We start from the raw sequence: 15,038 nt of genomic DNA on the forward strand, positions 1-15,038 counted from the left end.
ACTGAGTTCTAACTCATTCAGTTTGCTTCAAGCAAGAGTACTTGTGATTTCTATCAATGGAGCACAGTTTATCCAAGACAGTTCAATAAGTTTTGCTCTCTTTTGATATGATTCCATAGGTACTAGAATAAGAAAGACGGAGCCCAAACACATATTACAGCTTTCCATAAAATGGCAAGTGGATTTTGCATTGATTTGTAGGAGATAAATGAATAAATAATTAGATACTGTACAAAAAAGCTATAAAATCTTTCTACCTATGATACTATTATGTGATATTTCAATTCTGCAAGCAGGAAAAGATGAATTTAAACACAATGGAGTTATGACTCATAATAAAAGGGCATAATGTAGGAAAACACAGAGAAATGATGGCTGTGATGTTCATTACCCACCATCCACTATTATATACAAGAGCATTCCAACCCTGTAAGATGGAGGAGAGGGCATAAAAGCCTAGAAAAGTGAACACCAGGACTAGGATGCTCTGGGTGGCTCTGGACTCAGGGGATGCACTGGTGGAAACATGAGTGCTATGGATGTGTTGAACCCGTTGCTTGTGCCTGTAGAGAATGACAACCATGGATCCACCAGTCCAAGCAATGGTCACAGAAAGCAAAACTTCAGGAAATACAAAGAAAGTTGTATACAACAAGCCCATGACTTCATTATAACCTACAGTGGAGCAATATTTCAAATCTCTTTTATGTGTCAGGTTTTTGCTGTTCCCTTTGATAGACAGATACAGAGGGGAAATCATATTAATTACCATGAACAAGACCCAGAAGAGGGAAATGGAGAGTCCAATGTACTTGGGAGCTTTGATTTTCAGATCCTTCCAACATGAGTCACTTGGACTGATAGTGATGGCCTGATAGACAGTCAAGAGAGTGGTGGTGCCAAAGGATATGTTTCTGCCAAGTCTTTGAATGTACAAAAGAAGGTTGCAGCCAAAATCACTGATAAACCATTTCATCCCAAAAGCCTGTATTGTCTCTAGCACACCTTTAGAAACAATGATCAAGGAGTTGGCTGTGAAGAGGTGTGTGAGAATCAAATCCTTGGTCTTTAACTTCTCTCCAATGTAGTAATGGATGAGGTAGTAGGAAAGAAGAGAGAAATTTCCCAGAATTCCAACTGTGCCCTGAAGTAAGAAGACTATTCCTATTGCCAAATTCTTTTGGTCCATTCTGTCATTAGTACTTTTTAATTGTATAAATTGTTATAAAAATTACTTGGTTAAGCAAAATGATGAATTGAAATTTCTATGACTATGATGTAGGTGTAGCAGAATCATTTGTGCTTAAGATTGCAAAGCCAGTACATGCAACACACCAAGTCATTGTCTCAAATAAAATTAATTTTGGCAATAATAATAACTCTTCATAGGACTGCTGTAGTACTCAAGTGTATACACTCAGTTATTGAATAAACAGGTTAACAATGTTAGAGCTTTCATTGGATCTAATGTATGGATCTCGATGACATAGCACAAATATAAAGTAGGAAACAGCAGCTGTTTGCAAGCATTGAGATAAGACAGCATCTTACAGAATAGAAACAGTGATCACATTGTAGCTAATATTTTGGAAACTAGAATTCTGTATGTTACAGGAAAGAATGTGAATTTACATGTCAAGTTATGGCTTTACCTTCAAAAATTCACAATTCATGCATACAATTTAACATCTAACTTTAGATTCCACCATATTTTCTTTCATAGTGCTCACCCTCAGCTGATACTCATATGGTGCTGTCTCTGCAGCATTGTAAATGAAAAATCAAGGAATTCATAAAACGTATATGCAGTGAAATAGAAAGAAAATAGGAAAAATAGGAGTTTTTACATTGTGAGCCCAATTAGGAAAAGCATAACACAGGTCAGCAGTGATCCAGTCTGTAGCAGGCTAACACAGATAAGAACTCATCTTCCTCAAATCCCACCTCACCCAATAATACAGCAGAACACTATTATCAGTGACACAGTTTTGGATTGTACAAGGGTAAATGGCAATTTTATATTTCTATTCTTTGGTGGTAGATTTCAGTAAGAGTCTCATGCTGTAATGTATGCAAGCCTGGAACTTTCAGTAAGTATCCATACAAGCCTCTGTATTCCTGGGTTTGTCATATCCCATGATTTTTTTTTCTTGAGTTATATTGAGTTTCATTTGCAACTTTCAATGACAGACATTTATATGTCCTATGCTATTTTTTTGTTTGTTTTTGTTGTTATAACATTACCTATAACAAAAAATAATGGAAATTGTTCAAAGAATTGTTAAGATGTGATTGACATGAATTGGGAATCTCTACAGTATAATTATTGTGTAACCACAGGCATAGATCATGACATAACCATGAAAGATCCATGGATATACATGTGATGTAAATTGTGAGTTCATTATGATGCTCATTGAAATGCCATCCAGAGCCTTTGTTGTACTTATTTTGTTGAGAGCACAAAGGCCCTTACACCCACAGATTTCTAGGGAAGCCAGGAATGCTAAGTATGTAGGATTATCTTTTTAATGGAAAAGATATAAAACCTGTTCTCCTATCCAGAAAGGTGGGGATTGGAGGTGATTAATTGCCTAGGGATCTATATTATCTGTTGAACCAGGCCATTTCAGTCTCTCAAAACCAAGACTAGAGATATCTAATAGTCTGAATGACACATTGTTTATATAACCAGAGACACATTATCTATATAGCTAGAGGCTCCCCCAAGCTCCCGCAACATAAACCACGAGGTGGCTAGTAGCCCAAATGACCTCTCTGCTATCTCTATGAATGACACTCGACCAGATCCTTCCCTTAGGACCTTGAGCTAATACAGACAGCATGTCTCCAGAACCCATTTTTTTGTAAGAAATAACATGTATCCTGACTTGAGTTTCAATCCAATTATTATTCTTTGTGCACCAGACACATATTTCCAAATCATATTATGTTTAAATACACTGATATCAGACTTCTCAAATTTTGATCCAGGTAGATGAAGTCAGTCTGAACAGAGATTTTTTTCTTACTTCCTTGTATATCCCTGCCTCCTTGATACCTAAAGACACTCCTTCACTTATTGATGCATTACAAAATTTTATGATGTTTGATAATGAAATCAAATAAGGAAGGATATTTACCAGAGTACAGAATTTTATCAAGGATATTTAAAACTAAATATGTTTGGCAGCTTCTTAAGGTTTACCCACCTGCAGAACTTGGCTGGGCACACTGACAGCAGATAGTGCAGACATGTGAGGACAGAAATGAATGTTCATAGTCACAGAAAACTGCTCCAACATATGAGCAGGCAAGGGCTTGGAATCATCTTGAAATCAATGGTGAAGTGGAAAGAACCCTCCATTTGAGAGTTTGGTAGAAGAACTGCAACCATTATTCTCTGTAGAGAAGGAAGAGATAATGAAAGAGAGAGAAGGGTCTGGATCCCCATTGACACATTGAGACATATGTGGACCATTCCTGGTTACAATATCTGGAGTTGCTCTTTCAGTTTCCAGTGGTTAATATTTGCTTTTGGAGACACAGGGTTACTTAGAAGAACACACAGTGTGGCCACATTTGTCACAACAACTGCAAGCATATTCTCACTGATGAGTACTTACTAAAGATTTCATTGAGCTTGAAAACTTCCTGGAGTTAAATTGAAAACTCTAAACAGAGTTGCAACTAAAAACTACTGCATAAAACTGTTCATTTGGCAACTTATGTGATTTTAATAACCATTTGTGTAGAAAATGGCATTGTCTTCACTGTTCAGATAAGACCTGAGGGAAAGCTTAGGAAATGAAGCCCCAGGTTCCTAAAGTGTTGTGGCAGTGAGAACAGTTAAGAAATGTGAACATCTAGGGGCTGTTTACACATTCATATAAATTTGTGCTCCACAAGGCTATGTCAGCCACATTTTCAAGCATGCAGTTGATGTTCAGCTTCTTTTCATAACTGGAAATTGTATACAAAGATTCTGGCATCATATTATAATGCCATGCTCCCATTATAGTCCAGTCAAACAGAAACTGCCTACGGTCAAGTTGAGTTGATGAGGACAGAACAGACTCAATAATCATTTTGGCATCAAACTTGTTTCTGAGGGACCACACTCTACTATCTGTCAAGTGAAATATTGAACTATATTACACTGGCCTTCACTTACTGTGTAGGAAAATAATATTCAACATAACAGTGTGACATGAAAATTAATAGGTTAAGTTGATTGTTCTGGTACTGATGACTTTCCCTTGTACATGTAACAACCTTTGTTCCTTCTCCACAATGATTTAAAAAAAACTATGGTAGAACACAGCTATTATTCAAAGTCTGGGAAGGCAGAACAGGGAGATACTTGAGGCTCCCTTTCTAGCCAGCCTAGAACAATGAGAGAGTTAGGGATATCTCAAAAAATTCAAACAAATATAAAAATAAAAATATGAGGAAAGACAGCTGAGATTCTTTTTCTACTTAACAAAGAAAGGACCACAAGACACACACACACCTAGACACATTCTAATACACATAAACAAATATACACTAATAAACACATACACATACAAACACACCCCATCTCATAATCACATACACATAAACATTCATATACTTGCACACGAAAATACTCTGTTTTACGTACATACTTTCATCCCCCGTCAACGCAGACTCACATGTACTCCCTTTATCTAACACTAACTCATAAATACAATGGGACCTCACCTAAAATCACACATGTACCTTAAGAGAAACACACATACACAAAGAAGAATTTTAACTATACAGTTCACATTAAAGGCTTATGTTTGTTAATTCCTTGATCAAGTCAAAAGATTAGCAACATATCAAAATTTTGGAAAGATATCAAACTAAAATACATTCAGGGAAAATCATCTGAAGACTATGATGTTAAGCATTGTAATAATTTAAGATAAAAGAAAATGTAGGGTGGAGGTATAGCTCTGTGGTGGCATCCTTGTTTACTACAAACAAAGCCCTGGATTGCCTCAATAACCTGCATTGAAAATTCATCCTGATGTTGCAGTGAAATGAGAATGTTACTAATCCAGAAGACATAAAAGAAGATATATTTGTCCCCAATGAGAGATGTGCATGAGTCATAATTACAACATCACTTTCCAAACAATACTGTGTTTCCAAGTTCAAGAGGGAAAACAGTCTCATTGGTTATGACCACTGACACTGTGAGAAACAGACCTAGATATAGAGCTGCCTAGAAACAAGTTTTACACCACAGGCATGTTCACACTTTCTAGAATTCCAGGATTAATGATTACTATTGTCCCAATGAAATTTATATTATTCACATGAAGCAGTTACACCAGAATCTGATTGTCATACTGAACAATTAGACTTTGACTCATGTGAATGATGTGAAAATATAAATTTCAGTTTCAATAAAAACAATCCTTTAACACCTTCAAAGTCAGATTTCTTGCTTATTTAGAATATTAAATAATCACCTGAGATTTTGTTGAATCATATTGGGTAAACGTAGGATTCTTTTTAGTAAGGTGAGGGGACATCTTATTTGCTTCTTACAGCTCATAAAATTTTCCCCATCTCTTGAATGAAATTTCACTGCATCTCTTGATACTCCCAAAATCCATTTCCAGACATGCACACTTACCAGATCTGCCTACTTTACTGGCTCTCCTTACTCTGTGAGATAACAAATGCTCAACTGAGTCGTCTATGCTGAACGGTCTGCTTTATGGGCAGGCAGCCCATGACATCCTGAAATCTAGTCCTGTGAGACAAGTAGACAATACAACTCTGAGATAAAGGTCTGAGACTCTGTGATCTCAGATTCCTTCTGAACTGCAGTTTTCATTTCAACAACAGTGACAGTGACAGCTATTCCTTTGTGATAATTACTGAAGTTGATTAGTTTCTTCTGTATCTCCAAAGAGGTAGAGTTTTTCAGGGAAGTTCTTACATTCTCATGGCACCTGAAAGACAACAGGGACAAAGGATGTGAACCATGTCAAAGTTTCATGTGTAAGAATCTTGCCAAGAGATGTGGGTGTTTCATTGGACTAGAGCTTTCTCTGGGTTCTTCTAAACAAAAGGAAATGGATAACTAATTATCAGATCCAAGTTTTGCCTGATTATACAGCATTCACTTGAACAGGGTTAGTAAGGAATTCAGAGACAGCAACTGAATTATATGCAGAAAGAAAAACTCAGTGTCATAATCTGCACCAGAAAACTGTACAACCTTTTTAAACTGAGTACAAATTAATTCAAAATGATGATTTGCAAATATATTAGGAAAAAAATTCAAACATCACCTAAGCAATGATACAAACTCTGAATATAGTCCTATCCATCATAGAATTTATATATAACTATTATTCACAAATAAATTCAGTTGTTTGTATTAAGTATTCTGTAAGCTCAATAAGCTTTCATCAAGTATTCCGTAAACACTGAATGGGAACTAGAATCATCCAGCATTATCTTTGCTAAAGAAAATGTAGAGCTTTAATTTTTTACAATTAGAGAAGAAACAGAAAAAATAGAGGCATAACATTTGCTGTCTTGCAGTAAGCATCCTTTTTTGAGGGTTTTAGAACAATAGAGACATAAAGATTTACAATTCAAAGAAGAAAACTCTAAGGCTGATCCACTTTTAAGCCTTCAGTTCCCAGAACTTACTGAGTTATGATAATTAAATTCAATAAAGTACAAATGTATAAAACTGTTCTGTTCATGGTCTGGGTTTACTAGATGGAAAATGTTGTGGTTTGGATGAAAAGTATCACTCACAGCCTTCAGAATTTGAAAACTTGGTGCCCACTATTTTAGCAAGGATTGGTTGGTACAGCCTTGCTGGAGAAAGTGATTTACTTTGCAGGGATATGATATTAAAATCATTGCATATTTTCTGGAGGTGTTCTGCTTTCTATTGATGATGAAGATTTGATCATCCAACTTCCTGTTGATTCACTGTTCTTGTTGCCCTGACTGCTTTAAGTTCCTATACCTCCTCATCATGAAGAACAGTCAGTCTAGACTCTAAAGATCAAACAAACTCTTCCTTCTGTGTGTGGTGTCCAGTCATGGGTGTCTCATCATCACAAAAAAATGTAAGTAACACATAATTTTGTATCAAGGAGTGGAATTGTGCCATGAAGACTCTGTGGGGCTTTGGGGTTAATGTGAAAGAGTTTGGAAATTTGAATTGAAATGAACAATTGAATGCTACCAGAAGAGCATAATGAAACATTTAGCTGAAGCCTAGAAAACATTAATGATGAGAGTACTGTGGACTGTGGAGGCTACCTCAACAGGTGTCAGAATGAATCAACAACTTTAGAAGCAATTGTGGTAAAATCCATTTTGTGATATTTTGTCAAAGAATGTATCTGTTTTCTGACTAAATCCTGAGAATTTACATCAAGCAGAATTTAGGAGTGATTAAATTACTTCCTTAGCCAATAATATATAAGGCAGCACAACAGTGACTCTGTGGAATGGTTATTACTGATAACTCTTATGAAGTTGTACTGTGGAAAAAAGCAAGTATGAAAGAAAGATACAGGTTGGAAAAAAAATGCTCTGGAAAGCTTAATGCTACAGCCAAGGCATGGCATAGGCTGAAAGAGATGCTGAAATTGATGAGATTAGTGCCATCAAAGAAAAACACCCTGATCCTTGCTGGAATCACAAGTAGTGTGTTAGCAAAACAAAATCATACCCAACTTAGATTTCAGTGAGTGAACTGACAAAGCCTGAGTGGCTCCTTGCTCCTCAAAATAATTGCCTGGACTTACCAAAGATGGTGTGACTATGGTTGATGGTAATGAGGATCCATCCAAATATAGATGTCTATCTTGGCCTTATCTTTCATGTGATGCTATCATTAAAGGCATGAGAAACTCAAGGTTTGTTCTTCCTGCAAATTTTAGGATTCCACCGAGGACAAGTGTTATGTGGGAGGGAGTCCTGTTGAGGCCATGGAAAGCCAGTGGCTAAAGTTGTGAAAGTGGAGGCTGGCTAAATTGCAGTAGAAAGCACATAAGTTGGACATGCCAAAGTGTTGATATACTGAGTAAAAAGAGTTTCATACAGGGGATAGAACTAACCTTAGAGAGAGATGTATGTTATGGGCAAAAAATTTAGATGAGTTTAGGGATTTTGGACCTACACTCCCTGCTCAGTTTCTGTCTTACTTTGAACCCATATTTGCTCACTATGTATGTACACATTCCTCATGGTTATAATTGAAATGCAAATTCTCTACCAGTCTGTGTTGGAATTATAAATATGAACCTTGATATTGCAGTGGATTACATTTAAGAGTTTGCTTTTAGTCTCAAAAGAAACTTTAGATGTTGTGCTTTTGAACTGTGTTATGGCTTTTAAGCTTGTATGAATACATTTTGTTTTGTAAGATAATCATGAGCCAGTGGGAGACAAGAGGACAAATCTAACTAGACGAGAAATGCCTCAGCTTGTTAACATGTGGTTTGTAGGTGGTGGTGTTCTATCTGGATGTTAAGAAATATCTGAAGGATGGAGACTCAATAGACAGACTACACTAATAGGGGAAAGTTTTGAACATTTATATTCCGTTTTCACCCCCTCCTTTTGATTCCTGTGTGCATATAACTGTAACCTCTTCACTTCCCGTTCTGGTGACAAGCGGCCATCATTCCCCTCCTTCATGCATGCTCCTTCTAGAAGCATCAGATTCAATGTACTATTTTTTTTTTATTTAAGGGGGCTTAGTCATGTCATTTTGTAACAAAAACAGAAGGTAGTTATTACACATACACACACCTATACTCTCCTTTCCAAATCAATTTATTTTACTGTAATTGCTTGTCCTCAATCCCTATTTCACTCATTTAACACTAGATCCATTGTGGTTACTCATATGGTTTGAATGACATGTACTTCCACACAAACACACAACACACTTGGTGACTAAATCCATGAAACTAACCTTATGGCACTTTTAATGGAATTTTTAGAAGCTTTGTGAAGTAAGATCTATCTGGAAGAAGAGGGTAATTCTTGAACATGTCTTTTTGGCACAACCTTTGTCTCTTAACTTCTGGCAGATAAAAAGAGATCTTCCAATGTTCTTAGATCATGACTTTGGATGTCAACTCTCTCTTCTTTACCTGTCTCAGCTGTGTTACTCTATCTCATAACTTTCTCCCTTGCGTCTATTACTATAGTTGGAAGCTTCCCATTCTTGTGTGCTATACAGGCAAACCACTCTGCATATCACAGACAAAAAGAGCAATACAAGTAAGAAGAGAATATTGGATGTCAAGTTTTACTAGAAAAATGTAACAACCTGAGATGAGTGAGAACAGGAAATAGAGCTTGCTAATGTAAGCTTCCATATTAAAAAAAAAAAAACATTGTTAAGAGCTGACATACATCAACATAAGAAAGATTACCTGCAATATACAGTTTGTAATTCTACTACTAACAGTGAGACATGTGCATAATTCCTGATTCAACTAATATTAAACCCTTGTGACTCAGTCACAAAACTCACATGAGAACTAATCACAAGTCTTCAATGGGTACACACTACTATCTGTCATTAAGAATTGTGGCATAAATGATAATAACAGGTTCTTTTCTGTCTCTCTTAACACTTAGAAGGCAACTATGATAAAGGTCAAACAGCCAAGGCACAATGATTACTGAGAACTTTTGGCTACAGACTAGAACAGCTGAAACAAAGGGGGACTTTCCTAACGGGGAATGTTGTGGCTTCCCAGGATCCATGATGACACTGTCATTTGAAATTGGGAGTTAGAATCCACAAGGTACCTGTGAAATACTCAAAGTTTTCAGGAAGTCCTGATGAAGATCCTTCATGCTTGTGAGAACAATGTTTGGTCTACGGTTCCTCAGGATAGTGGAGTGAAGGCAGGTTTAACAGATGTTAATCAAAGGTTCATTATTCAGTAAATTAATTTAAAGGAAACTAAACACTAAAGAGTGTTTACTTTAAAGATCTCCCAATAACATAAACTTTTGAAACAATATTTAACAGTGTTCATCTTCTCATCAAGCATGCTGAAGAATGTCCACTGTCTGGGATCTGTTTCTTCTGTACAAATTTTTCTGAATACAGTGTATATGGGTACATTATCCCTTTTGTTGGTGTATTTCCTGCACTTAGTACCTTAATATATTTGGTACTATTGCTCTTCTCCTTGGTCACATGATTCCTTTTTCTCTTTAATTATATGAGATCTGGGACAGGTGGAAACCAGCTACAGACCAGCCCAGTGCCCTGAGGACTGGGCAGGGACAAGCCTCTAAGATGAACAGGTATGTGGTAGAGAAATGGGAGAGAATGAGAAGTGGAATAGTCCATGTGCTGTAGAGAGAATCAGTACTGAAGACAGAGGTGAGAAACAGCCTTATAGGGGTGGCCTAGCTTCCACCTGGGACCATCTGATGACAGGACCTGTGCTGCCAACCAGGATCATGGTGATAGCTGGGGCCAAGCTGCAGCTGAGGGCTGTGAGTGGGTTCATGGTTCTACTGCAGCTGGGGTCTGTGGTGATGTCTGCAGCCTATGTTACCACCTAACCATGAGAGAGCCTGCCTCAGTGGCCTTGGCAAAGGAGAGCTGGTCTGTAGCTAGAGTTTTCCTGCCTTGCCCACAGTCAGGACAAATCTCTCTCACCTGCCAGTCCCACAGCTGCTCAGACCCAACCAAGTAAACACAGAGACTTATATTGGTTACAAACTGTATGGCCGTGGCAGGCTTCTTGCTAACTGTTCTTACAACTTAAATTAATCCATTTCTATAAATCTATACCTTGCCACATGGCTCATGGCTTACCGGCATCTTCACATGCTATTTCTCATCGTGGCAGCTGGCAGTGTCTCTGACTCAGCCTTCCACCTCCCAGTTTTATTCTCCTCCTTGACCTGCCTATACTTCCTGCCTGGCCACTGGCCAATCAGTGATTTATTTATTGACCAATCAGCAACACACTTGACATACAGACCATCCCACACTGGTCCCAATCCTCACAGTCAGACTCAAGGGAGAGCTGCTTCCACACTGAGAACAGGCTCCTATCCTCCATGGTCGTGTAAGAAATTCTTTCCCCTTGCCAGCTGCTACAACAAGAGAGCTGCCCGCACACATAGGCGCATTGGCCCCTCACCTTACCATGTGCACAGGAGATCTGGCCCAGATGGTATAGGCATGGAAAAGCTGACCCAACCCTCATCTGGCAGGTTGGTCCCAGGGGAGACCTTTGCCGACTACCTCAGCTACCACCCAGGTCCATATCCAATGCCTGGAGTTGGTCTACCACAGTGTCTACCGCATCTACACCTGCTGGAGTGAGTGAAAGGACACATCCTGCAAAAACATAGCTGCAAGTTCTTCATGACTAGGGACATCAGCAGGAAATCTTAAATAAGTTTTAGTGAGGGTCCACTATTGGAGGTATACCAGAAGCCAGAAGACTAAAACCAACCTAAAAACTCATTGAAATGAGCATTTGCAAGTAAAGGTGTTTGAGTAAAAGTGTATACTTCATGACACACCACAGCCCTCAGGGCTTATAAAGTAATTTTATATTATTTTGAGGGAGAGACTACATGTTTGGATATTGGGTATGGATGGAATTGAGAAGGAGTAGGATTAGGGTACATGATGTGAAATTCTCAAAGAATCAATTAAAAAAATATGTTCAAAAAAAGAAAAAAAGAATCTGAGATCTAACCATTTACTTAGCATCAATGAATACTATTTAAGACTTCTGCATATTAAAGTTATGCTTACACAGGGTAGAACATCATGCTACATTTACCCCATCATTGCTCCTATAAGTACCAGATGAAAACCCAAACCCAGAGAGTATACCTTAAAAATCACAAGTGGCTTCCACCACAAAATTTAATATTATTATCAACTCATTGAGATTTTATGCAAAGTACTTTTTATCATATTCAACATTTCTCCCAAAATTAACTCAAATCTATCCCTACTTGCCTACTCACAAAATTTAAAGTTATTTTATTTGTAAACATATCACATACAATTTGTATTCACCGAGTTTTATTCAGCTTATTCCATGTCCCTGAATGTGTTCAACCTATGGGGCAGAAACATTGTTGAGGCTAATTGCCCATCTCCTTCTCCTAATGATTATCAACTGGCAATTATACTTCATGTAGTGATTGAACTTAATTTCTACCTGCTCCCTGCCCACACTGCTGGTATATTTTCTGGTTTGCTCAAGTCATGTGTATGCTGCCACATAATAATTGTGGGTTCAAATATATAACTACAAAACACTTGAGTCATAAAATATAGAATCCAGCAGATACTGACTTGTATGGTTTGTCTCTACTGGTTAGCTTTCTTACAAGGTGCTATGCTTTCTACTGGAGAAAAACAGTAATCAATATCACCCAGCAATTAACTATGAGAGCTACAAAAAGATTTGCCTGACAAGATAGGCTCATTTATACTACAGTAGAATAAATATGGCAGAAGTAAACAATCACATTATGATAGGATATAAGGCCACTCAATGAAGAGTCTGTAACTACAATGGCTAATGTGTCTGAGAACATGTGGCTAGCCTGGCCATAGGATATAACAAAAATATATTACTACTCTTCTGTGAAATGATCTTACTGTTAATACATACCATAAATTATTAGACTGATATTCAGAAGGACATGAGTGTCTAAACTCTTCAATATAAAACATTAAAATGATATAATTTACATATTTATAAGATTATTTCATTTTTATATTCCTTATCCAGAAAAACAAAAATCTGGAAATAATGGAACTATGACTTATCACAAAGGGGCTTAAAGTAGGAAAAGACATAGAAATGATAGCTGTGATATTCATTAGCCACCAACTGGCATTATGAGAAAGAACAATGTACCCTTGTAAAATGGAGGAGAGGGTATTAAAAGCTAGAAAGGTGCAAACCAAGACAAGGATGGTCTGTGTAGCTCTAGATTCAGGGGAGATTTTGGAGGATATACGAGTGCTGAGGATGTGTTGAACCCTTTTCTTGTGTCCATAAAGTACGACAATCATGGAGATGCTGGAACATACAATGAGCATAGAAAATACAACTTCAGGGAATACCCAAAATGCTGTGTACAATGAATCTACTATTTTGTCATGACCTATAGAGAAGCAGAATTCAGAATCTGTCTTTTGTGTCTTATTTTTGCTGCTTGTTTTGGCAGACATATACATGGGGAAAATCATATTTACTACCATACACAGGATCCAGAAGAGGAAAATGGATAGGGAAACATATTTTGGTATTTTGATTTTAAGATCTTTACAATAGGCATCACTAGGGCTGATAGTGATGGCCTGGAAGATACTCAAGAGGCAGGTGGTACTGATGGACATGCTCCTGCCAAGTCTAAGAGCATATAAAATAAGTTTGCATCCAACATCATTGAAGAACCATTTCTGCCCAAAAGCTCTCATTATCTGGGGCACTCCTTTAGAGAGAATGATCAAGGAGTTTGCTGTGAAGACATGTATAAGAATTAAGTCTACAGTCTTTAAGGTGTGTTCATTGTAGTAAACGAATAGATAGTAGATAAGAAAAGATATGTTTCCCAGTATTCCAAGTGCACTCTGTAGTGAGAGGACTATTGCTATTGCCAAGTTCCTGGAGTCCATTTTGTCATCCAGTACATTTTCTTTTAACTGTGACAAAATTATGCCAAATCATGCAAATCATGAACTTTTTTCACCTGTTTTGCCTGTGGAGAACAATAACTTGAGTTCAAGATTGCAAAGGCAGAGTGTATAACTTAACAAGACTGTCTCAAAACAAATACTTTGCCATCAGCAATGACTTTGAGTGAAATTGTTCAAGTCTATAACTGCTCTTACTTATGAAATGAATTAATAGTACATCTTTACATTTCCTAAAACCTTCAGCATTAAACATAAGACCATATTTCAATGAAGAAGCAATCACCAGTTGAGTTCAAGTGGAAAGAATTCTCACTTCTGCATTCCAGAATGAACTTGTTACAACTTCATATTGCTTGAAAAGAGACTTCAATCTGCAGCTTCAATGTGAAAAACTTTCATGTTGTCCTCATCCAAATTTTAAGCTTAAAAATGTACATTTTAACTCAACAACAAAGTGAATATGTATATATTCTTATATGAGAAAATGTTTATAATATAGCATTATATTATAAACACTCTAATCACGAGGTACAAACAATGAGCTAGATAATGCTAAAGTAAGAGACACAGCACATCTGATTTCATACACACATGATTATTCACTAGGTGCTGGGTGGAGAAAAGAGAAAAAAGATATGTATTCTGTTTGATTAACTCATAGGAAATATACAAACAACCACATTCAATGTGGAATAAACAGGGGAAGGATGTCCAGTGTTCTAATTAGATCTACTGCTGGCTATCTTAATGCAGTATCAAAAATATAAAGTAAAACTAGCATGAAACACCAGCCCTTGGTAAGAATAGGGATAAGGTAATATGTCACACACTATCAATAGTATTGCCATTGACTCAAATATTTTTCTCAAGTAGATGTGCACATACTTGTTCACAATCTCATTTCTGTAGAAATGTCTTCAAAGACAAATTATAAAGACATGTGCAAGAACCGCTTCTATCCAAGAATTCACTGACTCAATTAGACATGGCACATGCTCCTCCTTCCACCCAGGAGGTAGAAGTAGGCAGGACACTGTGAGTTCAAGTCCAGTCTATACTACAAAGTGAATTCCTGGATAGCCAGAATACATAGAGAAACCCTGAATCAAAACAAACAAACAAAAAGGAGTATAATGCCTCTGCTGATATTCACAGTGCTGTTCTTGTAGAAGCATAGGAAATGTACTACAAAGACCAAATGCATATGAAATATAATCTTTCATGTGCCATATATTCCTTGAGGTAAATCTCAATGCAGGTCAGTGGTATTCCAGTCTCATATTCAGCCCAACTTCACTTTCTTGATGTATGTGTAACATAC

The 15,038-nt window shown here is 37.2% G+C and overlaps 2 protein-coding genes across 2 annotated transcripts; both read right to left on the reverse strand.

The window, feature by feature from the left end:
• Positions 1 to 280: 280 nt before the first annotated feature.
• Positions 281 to 1,192, reverse strand: LOC131902691 (vomeronasal type-1 receptor 4-like). The gene has a single exon (XM_059253699.1). It carries the CDS (start codon positions 1,187 to 1,189, stop codon positions 281 to 283), a length of 909 nt encoding a protein of 302 aa, XP_059109682.1. The 5' UTR covers positions 1,190 to 1,192.
• An 11,595-nt stretch (positions 1,193 to 12,787) lies between these two features.
• LOC131902692 (vomeronasal type-1 receptor 4-like) lies at positions 12,788 to 13,717 on the reverse strand (the record flags this gene model as incomplete). Its single annotated transcript, XM_059253700.1, has 1 exon — positions 12,788 to 13,717. A coding segment is annotated over exon 1 (909 nt), but the record flags the coding sequence as incomplete, so codon positions are not given.
• Positions 13,718 to 15,038: the final 1,321 nt, after the last annotated feature.

Source organism: Peromyscus eremicus, chromosome 1 (assembly GCF_949786415.1).
Source record: "Peromyscus eremicus chromosome 1, PerEre_H2_v1, whole genome shotgun sequence".
Classification (NCBI taxonomy): domain Eukaryota; kingdom Metazoa; phylum Chordata; class Mammalia; order Rodentia; family Cricetidae; genus Peromyscus; species Peromyscus eremicus.